This window comes from Sipha flava, unplaced genomic scaffold (genome assembly GCF_003268045.1).
Source record: "Sipha flava isolate LNK unplaced genomic scaffold, YSA_version1 104_pilon_pilon, whole genome shotgun sequence".
Lineage (NCBI taxonomy): Eukaryota > Metazoa > Arthropoda > Insecta > Hemiptera > Aphididae > Sipha > Sipha flava.
Window position 1 is genome coordinate 2,934,962 of NW_020271718.1, and position 14,276 is coordinate 2,949,237.

The 14,276-nt window shown below is 34.6% G+C and overlaps 1 protein-coding gene across 1 annotated transcript in view; it reads left to right on the forward strand.

Moving 5' to 3' along the window:
• LOC112684289 overlaps nt 1–14,276 on the forward strand; it is a 68,399-nt gene that overhangs the window by 4,082 nt on the left and 50,041 nt on the right. The window contains exon 2 of the mRNA XM_025555718.1: nt 6,981–7,036. Within this exon, the coding sequence (XP_025411503.1) occupies nt 6,981–7,036 (56 nt within the window). The remainder of the gene's footprint in view (nt 1–6,980; nt 7,037–14,276) is intronic.

A 14,276-nucleotide genomic window follows, 5' to 3' on the forward strand; every position in this document is an offset into this window, starting at 1 on the left:
ACGAAATGTACGTGTACGTGTGCGCGTACGGATGACGCGTGTGACGGAACGCATTCCGTCAGCGACGGCTTAAGTGTAACAATGTACGAGCGCGTTTCACGTGGCCCCACGTGCGTGTTGCCCGTGTTACGTTGCTCCGTTTTAAACAGGTTCCGTTGGTCTCGGAAACAACGCTACGTAATACGCGTCGTCGTTTTTCCGTCTCGTACTCGCGCAACGCGCACTATTAATTTATTTCTGTAACACGTGTTTGTTACCCATCTCGAACGCAGTGAATACATTACGTGCACGGGTACAGCGCGCGACCGGTAGTAAAAAAATTTCGAAAAACACAATATTTTCTTCGCATCCGAGACGGTGTTTTCGTTATACGTACACGGGTACGGTATAATACCGATCTCTATAGAAAATTGAATTCACTCATTAAAACTCGTAATCAACCAGATCTCTTGGGGTGGTGGTGGAGAGTGATCGATCAAAAGACCTTCGGTAACCATTATTATATTAGTAGAGATAATTAAAATTAATATACATTTTTTTTTTTTTTTTAGAATAGTTATTTAGAGACCGCCGTCTTATAGCTGGTGCCTACGTGTACGTAGTATATACGCGCATGTATTTATTGTTCGTAAGTCATATAGGCTATTGAATATTAATATCAATTGTTCGCGTTCGTTCTTAAGGGTTGGGTCAGTCGTCCCATCTTTCACGGTCACACTCTGTCATTTTTTATTCTGTACCAAGACAATCGTCAATACGTCATATTATGTTATGTAAACCCGTCGTGTTCCTATTGGAGTTGAGTTCCGAGCATTTATTCTTACGAGTCGCGTTTTATAGGTTTTTAATATATTCTTTGAGTTACATTCGATTTAAAGGAAATCGCATAAAACTTACGTCGAATAACATTACGAGAATAAGTGCCCTTGAAATAAGTATGTAAGAACAAAAATTATGTTATTACAAGTGAATAGATATTATATTTACTCTTGTTTGTTGCATTACTAAGTAGGTAATCAATTTTTTCAATTGTTCGTTGTTTCGGGTTCACCATACGTACACACATATTTCAATAAACGTTTTTAATTTAAAAAGCTATTCGTTTATAACGTGTTACTCGCATACGGTTTTTTTTTCTCGAACAGTTTTCTAATCACATGTTATCAATCATGAGGGCCCCTCATACACACTCTGGTACAACCACTATTATTATTGACCGTTACACATAATGTATCGTAGTATCATTGTGGTTTAGCTTTGTATCGGTGTTACCTATGTTTTATGTTTCGCACCTCACCTTTATTACGTTTTATTTATACGTCCGCCCCCGTCTACGTATATGGTAGTGATTTAGGGCGAATTTATTTGCACCACAAACCGGGTGGGTAGGAGGGGTTTTGATTAATATTGTTTTGGCCGTTCCGTCAAACTGCGGTCGGGCCGTATGTTCTGCAATAATGCAATGTTTCATAACAGTTCCGTACAAGGAAAGTACAAGTACATACGATGTTTATATATATTGTAACACCATTTGAAAGATTGAATAATAGAAATAGAAACACGAAGAGCTAACAAATTTCTCCACAGTCTTGTATTTTTATGTAATGCTCAAAAACTTGGATAGTTCTTCAGCGATTGCAATGCGAATTCATGTCCTTTTAAGGTATATAGGATTCTTCGATTAGGTCGTTATGATATTATGTTATTCCTCCTGGACATTGTAGGTGAATATTAATATTCCAATGACATATGTCTACCAGACTTTTATCGTCTGGAACATTTTTTAATTCTTATACCAGTTGACGCGCCAAATTTTCTGTTTTTATTTGTGTGGTGCGACATGTAAAACTTGCATATATTACCTACCATTGTGACAGAAATGTAATTTTATGCAAATAAACGACCTCGGTGAAGATGTAATACTTACATCGAGTAATCGAATAACATATGAAATTCAAATAGTCAATGCAGCCTTCAGAAAGTGCATTGTTTCCAATATCAATTCGTTTAGTCTTTTGCCTCAAATGGACAAACAAAATGTAAAATTTCGATTGCAACGTTTAATTATTTTTTATTTTTGTGCTATAGACATAAGGATTACGTTATGCCATTTGAATTCCGTTGGGTGAAGGCCAACATATATCTTAAATATAACATTGTTCAACTGCACAATGCTCTGTTTTACTTTCTTTCCATAACAAGGTACGCGCGTGCGTATATTTAGAGACAACAACAAAACTAGTGTGTGGGAGAGCAGATTTGAAAGTGAAATATCTTTCTAAACAAGTCATGACGACCTTTTTTGATCTGGTCAACCACTTACTAACATTATTATTAACACTTACTAGATTTAAACATAGTTCGTACACGTATAAGCGTAATTGTGAAACTTTTTTTATTATATTTTATTTTAATTGCAATGGCAGAGTCGAATGTTTATATTACTATTACGGTATACATTTGTCGTTTTTAAATAAAAAATGTCTTATAATGTTAAATTAAAGGGAGAGTAAAATGTATCTTTTATGCTTAAATAAATAGGGCGCGATGATAAGGAATTTATCGCATATATGCTGCGTCGATAAAAGTACTTTAAATTATTATTAAAATGAGATCATAACGATACTATTCTGTTTACTTTCGCTGTGTCCGAGATCAACGATGCACGAAATATCCATTTACATGATCCATTGGTCTGTTACGTATAGCCATTGCAAAATTATCGAAATACTTACGGATATACAAATAGCTTACGTTCAATGTTCATTCTTTCGGTCTTATTTTTAAATCTTAAAAACAAATTTTGAATCTGATCGCAAGCACGTAATCTATGAAAGGTTTATTTCTTTTACATTTGTTGGTTTTTTTATGGCTACTAACATAATACATACCGACTGTTGTAGAAGATTTCCTTGGGACAAATTCATAAGTTGACATTAGTAAATCCCATACATTTAAACAATTATACGAAATATTCAGTAAGTATTCAGTATTTCTACAAAGATTTTAGAGGATATTTAACTTTCTCCTGTTGGTGTAAATAATAATGGTGTACCATATTAGACGATGTCCAATTTTGTTGTTGGAAAGAAGAGGAGATTGCCGAAAATAGGAATCGGAAATTCGTGAACCGGTTCGTGATAAAGAGAAATTAAAATTTGTCAACTTTAAAGTATATCTAAATAAAAATGTAATTATGAAGAAAAAATTGTTTAAATTTAATTTAGGAATCTACAAATAAGGTTGATTACGTTTTTGATATTTTGATACATAAACTTAAACATATACTCGTATTAATGAACATATTTTATGGATAAGTCAATTGAAAAATAATAATCAAAATATTTACTATAGGTACATTTTATACTTTTTGAAATTGTTGAATATTTATTAAGTACCTTTTGGAATTAAATTTATTGTTCTTCGTATTGCCTAATATTTATCTAAGAAGTATAGATTTATGCATGAACAAAGTGAATATATTTTTTTGAATTTTCATACTGACATCTATTTATGTTTATAAGATGTATCATAAACTACAACTAAATTTTAAATTGGTAATAGGTGTTTGAATGTTTTATATACTAAAAAATACAATCATTTTATCTAAGAATCTAAGAAAAAAAACTTCATAAATGTGTTGACTCGTTATCCTTAATGAGTAATGTTTTTTTTTTTTTTTTTTTGAAACCTGATGATGCAATAATGAATTGTTTGTTAAATTACAATCACCACCGAGTTATTTGACATTGAATGCATAATTTTTCTGAAAAAACTCGAAAGCTTAAACGTATACGTGACACATTGTTTTCGCAGTACAGATTTTTCAAAAGTTAAAAACACTGTTGCTATACCTCAAGGGTGCCGAGGTTACTCTGTCGATCGTATCAGTAAGAACGGTAATTGTGCGATTCCGGTGCACGTACGTATTGCCAGTGTAGTAATTAAACTGCAGCAGTGCAGCGCACCAATAATAGTAATTAATGCGTAATATCGCCATCTGGTTCATAAACATTACTCCGGTCCTTGAACATTTGAGACGTGAAAGATAATACAATGTCGGATGCGAAACCAACGCACAAGGTACATTGTGTGCAGAAAAGTATGTTTTCATCGAGATTCGTTTTGCGGAGCATGAGCAAGTACAACAACGTAGCGCATAATTGTGCTCGACCGTAGCGGCAGATCGATCCGGATAAAAAGCTTACCGCGTACGACGAGCGCAACGTTAAATCCGACGATATTACGGAGTACATATAAAAATGCACTGGACGAACAGCAGCAGCCGGCTGTGCGGTAATATAATTCGCAACTGGTTCGCGCGGCCTTGTGTCGAGACCGCGCCTGACGCGCACACGTTTCCCGAGAAACTTTCCAACCTTAAAAACCCCGCGTCATGATTACACCTACCGGGTGTCGGACAACGCGAGATAAAAAAAAAAAAATAAACCGTTTTTGGTCAACACTTTCTACACCGTGAATCACACGATGGTCGCAATTAACGAGCGGAAAACGTACGTTTGACCGCCGCCGTCCGTTGTCCGAAGTATACGGAGCACGGCCGTTTCGCACACGTCGTTTATAGTCCGTGTGTTCACGGCAGCGGTGTGCAGCTGATGTTCCGCGCCTCGGTGCACCTTTGTCGACGAGCACTGCACCCGCGTTCCCGTCCGCGGTGCGAAATCGGATCCTCGACCTCGCGGCAGAAACCGCAATTTTTTTAGTTCCCGCGAACCACCGCCGTTTATTGGTGCGGTAGCCGACGAGGGTCGTCCACTGGCGACGTATACACCGCAACGACACTCGGTGTAGCGGCACGACAACGCGAGTTGGTTTCGCACTCCCGCGTGCCCACCGAAAGCCCGGTGAACCAGCATCGGTTACACGTCCAACGGGAGTGTTCCAATTAAACCGGGGAAACACTGCGATGCGCACAACGATGCACCGCGTGTTCGGGGTTTTTTTTCATTTCTTATTTTTTTTTTTTTTGTTTCTTTTTCAATTCGGGTCACCGTTGCACCTGCTTTTGCCGTGCAAACCCGCACCACGGATTCTTTGACCTTTGTGCGTCACACAATTGTCATCCTCGCCACGGCAGTTCACACCGCATGCGGTGCGTGCACAACTGGTCCGACGATAAATCTTGAAACACCAACATTTACCCTCCGTGCACACGCGCCTCCGTAGCGGTTGGTCCCGGAGAGCACTTGCTGCACACCCGTGTTCCGCCGACCGAAAATAATAAATTTAATAAAAAATAACGGTTTTGTCGGCTTCTATAGACCCGTAAGTCGGAAAACGTGTGGAAGAAAAATTACGATTTGTTTTTTTTACCGTCCGAAACCATTCGACAGTATTTTGTCTCGTGTCTTTGACCGCTACAATAACTGCACGTTACTTCTTGAACAAATCAAAAGTACGGTATTTTCGATTAAGACTCTGATTTATTTACGACAATGTTAATAAGTAATCGGTTAGTGACCACAACTGGCTCAAAATTGAACGAGCGACAACTTCCTGCCGACTGACGAGACACTCGGGTTTTTTTTCTTTTCTTAGATTTTGAACAATAGGAAATATATCGTCGCGTGATTGTCGTCGGTAATTACTTGAATAAAAAAAAAAAAAATGTATTCGGTAGATTGGACTACCAGAAACCTTCAAGGACACCGATGTTGGTAACCAACAACAGTAGTGCACTCTAAAACTTCCACTCGTTTATACTGGTAGCCTGTAGCGATGGCTTACCTGATGAAGTGAATCCGAGTGCAGGTCTTTGACATTATTGAAACCGCACAGGAGACATCCGCCCACAATTGTTTATAAAAACACGTGATTACAACTGAATTGATACATTGCCATTGAATTGTTTGTTCATCACGGATACGTAAACACAACAAAACGTAATATTTACTTATTACCAATAAGATAATGTAAACATTCCTTGTCGGATCTGAATGATAAGCTATTATCTAAATTACCAAGTAGCCTATCGAGTAAGAATGTGTTTGTTTAGGGTGAAAATAAAAAACATTATGGTTGAACGTAAGACATTAAATGAAATACAAATGAGATAAGAATCGTAGCTGAAAAACTTATTCTTAGTCTTTGAAAATATTGTTATAAAAGTAATTATTTTTACTCACACGAAATGTGTATATTTTAAGTAGGTACAGATTACTTGGGTTACTTGTTGATTTTTATAAATTTCTATAATTATAATTTGGAATTCATAAAATGATAATTATGATCATATTTACTACAGCAATATTTTTCGCTCAAGTAAATCAAAAAATATAGATAATATAAATAGATAAATAAAAATCTTTAAGTTCATTTCTCGCCAATAGATAAGATTGATCATTGATTTAAATAACAATTACGAGTCTTGTTAATGGTTTCATTTTAGTTTCAGTTGCATATGCTTATGTGTATGATATATTATATTTGCATTCAAGAACAGTTAAAACAAATGGACAATTGTTTTTTTTTATGTACCTAGTTAATAGAAAGCGAGAAATTACACTATGATATATGATGTTCGTAGTGAAAGATTTCGTGGGTGATATGAAGGCGTGTTCGTATTTGGCATGATAGTTGTTCTTACCTCCCCTTCCCACAAATTGGCCCAGATTTAAAAAAAGTATACAATAACTAGCAATAAGCGTTAATCACGAACTGGTCTTACATTGCAATTATTATAAAATTGGAAAGTATTTGTAATTATCAAAATGACATGTCACAACACATATGTTTTGTATGTTTAAACGATTGTACCACGCTGATTAAGTTGAGTGATTGGTAATCAGATAAGCCTTTCAATAATCGTTAATATTATGCATGTTGCAACTACTCATGTTGTAGTTTTATCACCGATCATCAGTTTTGATTGTTATTAAATAACATCAGCAAAACTATTGTTATGTTATTAAGATGTCACTAATTTTTTATTTATTTATTTTTTTTTTTTTTTTTTGCAGTGAAAATGAAATCCATCCTGCCTGCAGTGCTTTGGCTGTGGCAACTGATCAGTTTGGTAAGTAAAAACACAATGTATGATACCATTGTATGACAAGTAATCGTATTTTATAGAATCCTATTCAAATTATCAATAGCAACCGAAACATCTAAATTATTCTTTTTTTGAAATAAATGACAGCTTTCAAAGAATTGAAAACTAAAATAAATTAATATAAACAATTATGCATACCTGGAATAATAAAACCAATTAAATAATGTCCAGAAAGTCATGATTTTATGCTATACTATTATTATATGCAAACCTAAGTTTACACTCGACTTTCATTTTCGATCAAATGTCCAATCATCACATAAGTATCGAAACCAGGGGGAAAGTATTGAAATTATTATTATGCTTGTATTAATATGATTAAAACCGGTTTGGACATTAAAAAAAAGAAATGATTCACTGTGCGTACGAAATTTTACTTTATGCTTACATAAATAAGTGATTAATAAGGTTTTTTAATTATTTATAACTAAACTACACATTGATTTTTTTTGATAATAATATATTTATTTTCGCATATCTATACATGTTTCTTTATGGATCAATCAATGTTTTCTAAGCGTGTGTCACTGGAATCATACCCTGAAATAATTACGGAAGCAAATATTCAATAATAACTATATTGCATTTTTAAATTAAAAAATAGTTATAGAAAATTGTTTTTAATAGAAAATTTTACTAATGGAAACTCATGAAAAACAAGTTTGATAATAAAGATTTTTAATTTCAGTTGAAGGTCGATGTTAATCACCTGTATTTTGACGTTCATCGTTAACTAAACAATGTGTATTTTAATAAAAGTGTTCTTGAGATATATAGACTGGAAGGTTGTGCATAAATTTTTAAATTATGTTTTCATCATTTAATAATTAATTTTATCCTTCAAGGAAAAGGGCGATGGCTCAACAATATTATTTAAATTCACTATACAAATTTGATGATATAATTGAACCCAAATACACATAGGTTTTCATTGTATCAACAAAACAAATAACAACATAGAAGGTTTTGATCGTTATTTTTTTAACTTTACTATGATTTTGGTTTATACAAATATTTTAGTGTATTTTAACCATTTTGGAAAAATATAATTTTATGACATAGACTAAAAGTAATAAGAACAACAAAAATATATTTGCTGTTCGTTCACTGACCTGTAGTTCGTGGGTAGATCCACCAACAACGCCTAAACATTAATAATTTATATTTGAAATTTACATAATTTGTTTTTTCGGTTCTTTTATTTATCACCGTTAATATTGTTATAATGTATTGAAAAATACGATTTACACGGACATATATTATAATATATATATAGTCCCAATGCTGATAAAATTTCAGGTTTCCTATAATTTGCATTCTATAAATAATAACTGTATTGTTACTTAACAAAAATATTTATCTCAAATATTTAGCGAATAGCTCAAAATCAGAGTATTCATAAAGAGAATTATGAGCTAGAAGTTTATTACTTAGAATCCATACGATTCGTTCAGGAATAAAGTGTACACTTTTGAATTCTGGGAAAAAAATTAATATTAAGTATATTTTCATTCACATATTATTGGTGAATAATGTACAGTATATAACTATATAGTCTATACCACATAAAAATACGATTTAATAGCGGAAGGAATAAACTCAAGTCAATAATAATAGATAATTAATTTTTTTTTGTAATAATTCTCGTACGATCTATTATATATATTTTATAAACTACCCACTAGACATTATCAATATAAAGCTAGTCTCCGTGTAGAATATCGCCAGACAAGCGAAAGGAATAACTGGTTTACTTTGTCCTGAGCTAGATTGCATTCAAGAATACCATTATAAATACATATATATTATTTTAAAGAAACTCGTTTTCTGAGCATATCCGAGCTTGTGTAGGTATATGATTTTGTTAAAATTTTATTGCGAATGCCAAAGAGCATAAACAGTAAATTTGAAGAATTTAGTCATAATAACATTTCGAAAACACTAATCCTTTTATCGATTTTACACATATTTTAACGATTATTAATTTGATGTTTATTTACTTCATTACAATAATTCAGTTGGAAACATCCATTTAATACGTTGTATTCAACTTTTATTGCTTTATACTACCGCGTTACGCTACTTGTTACTATTATTGTTTATTGTTATTATTTCCATTACATTTTTTTCCTCCTCCCGATAATACTTCTCACGACTTCTATAATACAACTCACCGATGGGTCTTTTATAACTAATTGTGACTAGATGTTGTCACTACAATTATTGTGCACATACTACGTCTACACTACGTCAAGTAGTATCGAACTTGGCACTGGCCGGAGCACGGGGCACGGGGCACGAGCAGTCATTCACCCTTAGGTCGTGATTTCAATTCCTTCTCTTTTACTCTCGATCAGACAGAGCAGCTCTCGGACGATTATATTAATCGTGATCACGTTATAAAATATCGTTGTAGTACTGCGGCAGCCAAGTCGATAGCATATGAAAATTTTACGCAAAACTTCCACTGGGGCTGCACAAAGAAATCGTAGAAGTAAATAAACGGATAAATCGCTTGTTTTGCGGATGTTGTCGGATCGCCCGAAAAATGTAACCAGTCTGATAGCTGAGTTCGCCGCTGAACGGGACGTCACCGCGCGTTTATAGAGTGCAACAGGCGTGAATGAATTCATTATTAATTCGGCGTGAAAACAATAAGTGTCATACGTTAATGTATCGCGAGGCACAATATTCGGTTGTCAAGTTCAAGGGTATTCCATTGCGATAACAAAACCGTATTATTGTGACTAAGTTTAAGATTTCGCTAAACGTGTTTTATTCATGACTGGCTGTGTGGATTCGGACTTCGATAAGCGTGAAGTTGCAGACACAACCGAGACGTTTATCGTAGCCGTGTCTGCAGACTAGATGTCAAAACTGCTAATGATGAAAAATACGAGTTTCAAATTTAATTTATCGAATTATTGATTACCAGATAATCTTTAACACGCTGACATTATAATTGACTGGTGGTACAAGTTCATAACAAAAAATACAGTATAAATAGACATTCATGTGGCCGTAATACTCGGCTATTTAATTTATCCGGAGAGTAGTATTCGAAGTGACAAATTACTAATTTGTGTAAGTGACTTAACGGATTACATGCAGGATAACTGAATACAGAATGGTCTACCAAGTAGAACTATTGGATTTGATTAGTACAAACCGTTATGTTGTCGTCGGATATAAAAAAAATGATCTAGAGTCCACTAACCTTAAGTAATGATTTATTGCTTCGATATTCGTGTTCATCATAATATAATCATGTGAGTTAAAGCATTAAATCCACTCTTGGAAGTAATAAAATAATTCGAGCGATGGGGAACACTTGAACAAACATAAAATCGCTTTGAATGATGTATAAAAATACTTAGAATACGGTGTCGAACACGTATACGCAATAATAGTTAACAATATATATCGAGTATTTATATTTACGGATAACACCGAAAACAACGAGAAGCTTCAACATGAAAATATTATGTTCATGGGGTCACCGACGTGGTCACTAGTCAAAGAAAATAACAGGTTGCCGACGCGTGTACATACGGTCGCGATTATCGCATCCACTGCAACGCGCGTTCGTCGAGAATATTATATACGCGCGCATGATGGCTTGGTAGTTTGCTGCAGCTTGTGACAATTCGCACAATCATCATTAAAATCTCAAGTTCGGCAGACGAAAACCAAATTATGATTTCAAAATAATTTTGATGACCCCTACTTCGGAACAATTGTATCGTTTACGTATAAAAATATATAAGTTTTTTTTCTTAAAAAAAAAAACAAAGGATGAGCACAAAGCAAACGGACCTTCGCGAACGACGCAGTACATCGTACGCCTTTGACGGATTACTATTACGACAGAACTTACATTGTTTACGGCATGCGTGTTATCAGTGCCGTAGCAACCAAACATTGAGCCCGGCGCGAAATTTCGAAATGCGCCCTTACGTATTTTTAATTTAAAAATATTATGCTTATTAGATATTATTTTCAACGATTGTTTTAATTAATACGAAGGATGTTAAAGATTTTGCAAACTAAATATACGACATTAGCCGTTGTTAACATTAAAAGCAAGATTTTCATTTTTGCGCGCTCCCAGGAATCGCCATCCCCTTGCTACGGCCTTGTGTGTTATTTACGCGGAGAACGGTGCAACGCACACGTTATGTACGCGCACGTACGGTAAGTACCATCTCACACGGAGGTACGTGGTCCTCGGGGGTGCGCTGCAGCGGCTCGTAGACAATGGATACGTGTACCCGAAGTATATGCGTGCACGTGTGCGTACCAGAGGCGTACGAGACCACGTAATTATTATTCGAGGGTCGGCGCGAAGGAATCGGATAGTATGTAAATAATAATAATAATATATGTTTCGTAATAATCGTGTGGCTCGTGGTAACCGGTCGTATCGTACGGGTGGTAGGTGCTGTGCGTGTGCGTACGCGCGTGTGCCGTGCAAGTACCGAATGTATAACGTTTTTGGTGTACACACGTTATAATCGAGAACAAATACGATGTGCCTATGGTACGTAGGTACCAGGTCATATTCTAACGGGCAATACGACCCAAATAGGGTAGTAGGAAAAATCAAAAGGACAAATATGACCTTATGAATACGGGCACCTTACAAAAATAATTTAATTTTCCTTATGGAATGGTTGAATTTATACTGAGTATTTGAAATTTATGTAATTTATAAACCCGATCCAGTACCTAATAAGTAATAATTATGAAATTTTACAATCTTTGCTGCTCCGATGATCGATTAATCTAGGAAATTTAAATTTAAATAGTGGTTTACTGGTTTACGCGTCACGGAAAAGATGCGTATTTTTTTTTTTTAATATTTTACCACGCGATGGTCAAAATTCTAAAATATCAGTGTACAATTTATTTGGTGATGGGGGGGTAAGTATTGTGATCCGAATAAATTTCATAAAACAAACTTTTCAGTGTGTTTGGGCAGCAAAAGTCCTTAGAATAAGCCTCGGCAGGTACCACGAACGGCCGGTCGCGAACACGTATACGCGCACCCGCTAGAGCACGCCGATATTGGTTCTGTTGTACCGACGGCGAGATCATTGTGTATCACATTTCGCCGATTGCGTTTTATTATCGCGACGGTCAGCGCGTCAACACGCCGAGCCGTAGTCTTCACGCCCAGAGTCGCCCACCCCTTCCATCGCCCCTGACTCCGTAAGCCCGTCCGGAAAATCCAATTCGTTCTTTAATGGAAATATTAAATTATATCGACGTCGACCGCGGGCGTCTCGTTAAGCGTTGATCGATTTAGTCATGCGACGACGTAATTCGGATTCGGCATTCCTGCGCCATTGTGTGCGGCTCACACGATGTGTTTAAAAGATCATTGTGATTCATTGGGGCTTCTGTTATTATTTTTTATTTTTTTTTTCGCCTATTATTCTTTGATTCCCTTCTGCGACCAAAGAATTAACAATGCATACATTACGATGACGCCGGAGGTGCAAAAGTTCAGAACCAGTCGGGAGCGGTAGACGGTTGTTTAATTTTCTATCTTTTTTTTTTTTCGCGCTACGGAAGTCTCTTCTGCGACGAGTTTTTCCATTGTGTACTATTATTTTATTATATGTTAACGAGATGGACGTATAAAAGAATATGTCGACCGGGCGAAACAATCGTTTGTTCATTAAATTGAATCACACTAAACACCGTGTTCGGAATTGCTAACGAAACCGCCGGGCGCACAGACACGTTATAAATCATTTTTCTTCGTTTTCAACGTTAACGTGTGCACTCGTGTTTAAACATTTTTGCTCGACTAATTGGAGAAATGAATAAGTACACAACGGGCCCAGAAAAAAATTACGTACAAACGCAATCATTACATTATTACAGGTTTCCATGATTTTCGTGATAATTAACAATTTTACATTTCGTGTTGTGTTTATAATAATTATATATACGCTGCTGTTCCAACCTCGGAAATATTTTCATTCCTCGTTGTGTGAGATTTAGACACCAACCGTTTTTCGATTACAGTCACGTCATTGCGTCTGAAACGCTTTACACGTCCCTTGTGAATGCGGTTGACGTTTTAATTATTAAAAAAAGAAATAAAAAAAATATTTAATACTATATTTAGAGTGAGTTATTATTGAGACGTTTTGTGTAATCGATATTGTAAAATATTTCATATATATATTACAGGTAATATTAACATTTGACTAATGTCGACATTATCCGTGAATGTTGACTAATGTATATTTTATGAAATATCAATTAAAAAAAAAATCAAACAGAGTAAAATACAATTAATAATTAGTTATAATAACACTATTTTTAATATATAAATATATCACATCAAACGAGGAGATTTCTGGCCACTTTTTAATTAAATATACTTAAATATTTTTTATTTCTTAAATAAAATTAATTATCTTCTAGTTGTTTAGAGAACAATTTTTCAAATAAACGATAAAATTCTGATTTTTCTCAATTTTATTCGCAAATAAATGGTTATTATAGTTTTATATGTAATTAACTATATTCTTAGCATTTGATTAATTTTCCCGATTTCGAAAAATTAACTTCTTTTTTAAATACTATAATGAGCTTTAGTTATCAACGAATAATAATGATTTTTCTATTTGTACCTATTGTGCTCACATATTAATTTTTGGTCATACATAATTTAATCGCTTGTTATTAGAGATTGTCTCTCACTATAACTAATGTCCCATTAGTTATCTAATCAAATTGAATATTTTCAGTTCTTTTTCTTTTGCTTTTATATGATTTTCCTATAGGGGTATCATTCACATGATTTCTATATGTAGGTACGCGGAATAATCCATGTGTGTTTGTATTTACACAGACCGCGACCACGCCGATGTTTGCTCGGTAATAATAATTTTGAACGTTCCGATGGGGTCGACGAACCTGTATTCAACAAATTGGCTAGCTATGTCTTGTGAACTGGAAGTGAGCCGACATTCGGCCCGAAGCATTTCGATAGACGTTTATAATAAATTATTAAATATAAATGTTTTTCTTCTTTTTCTTTTGCAAATGTTCAAAGATATCTAATCTTCGTGAAACTACACGTAACTGCATATAAAGTATGTGTGATATCAATAATAACGAATATTATTTTATGAATTTCAAAATTGTTTATTTACTTGGTTCAATTGTCAATTTGTTAATTATT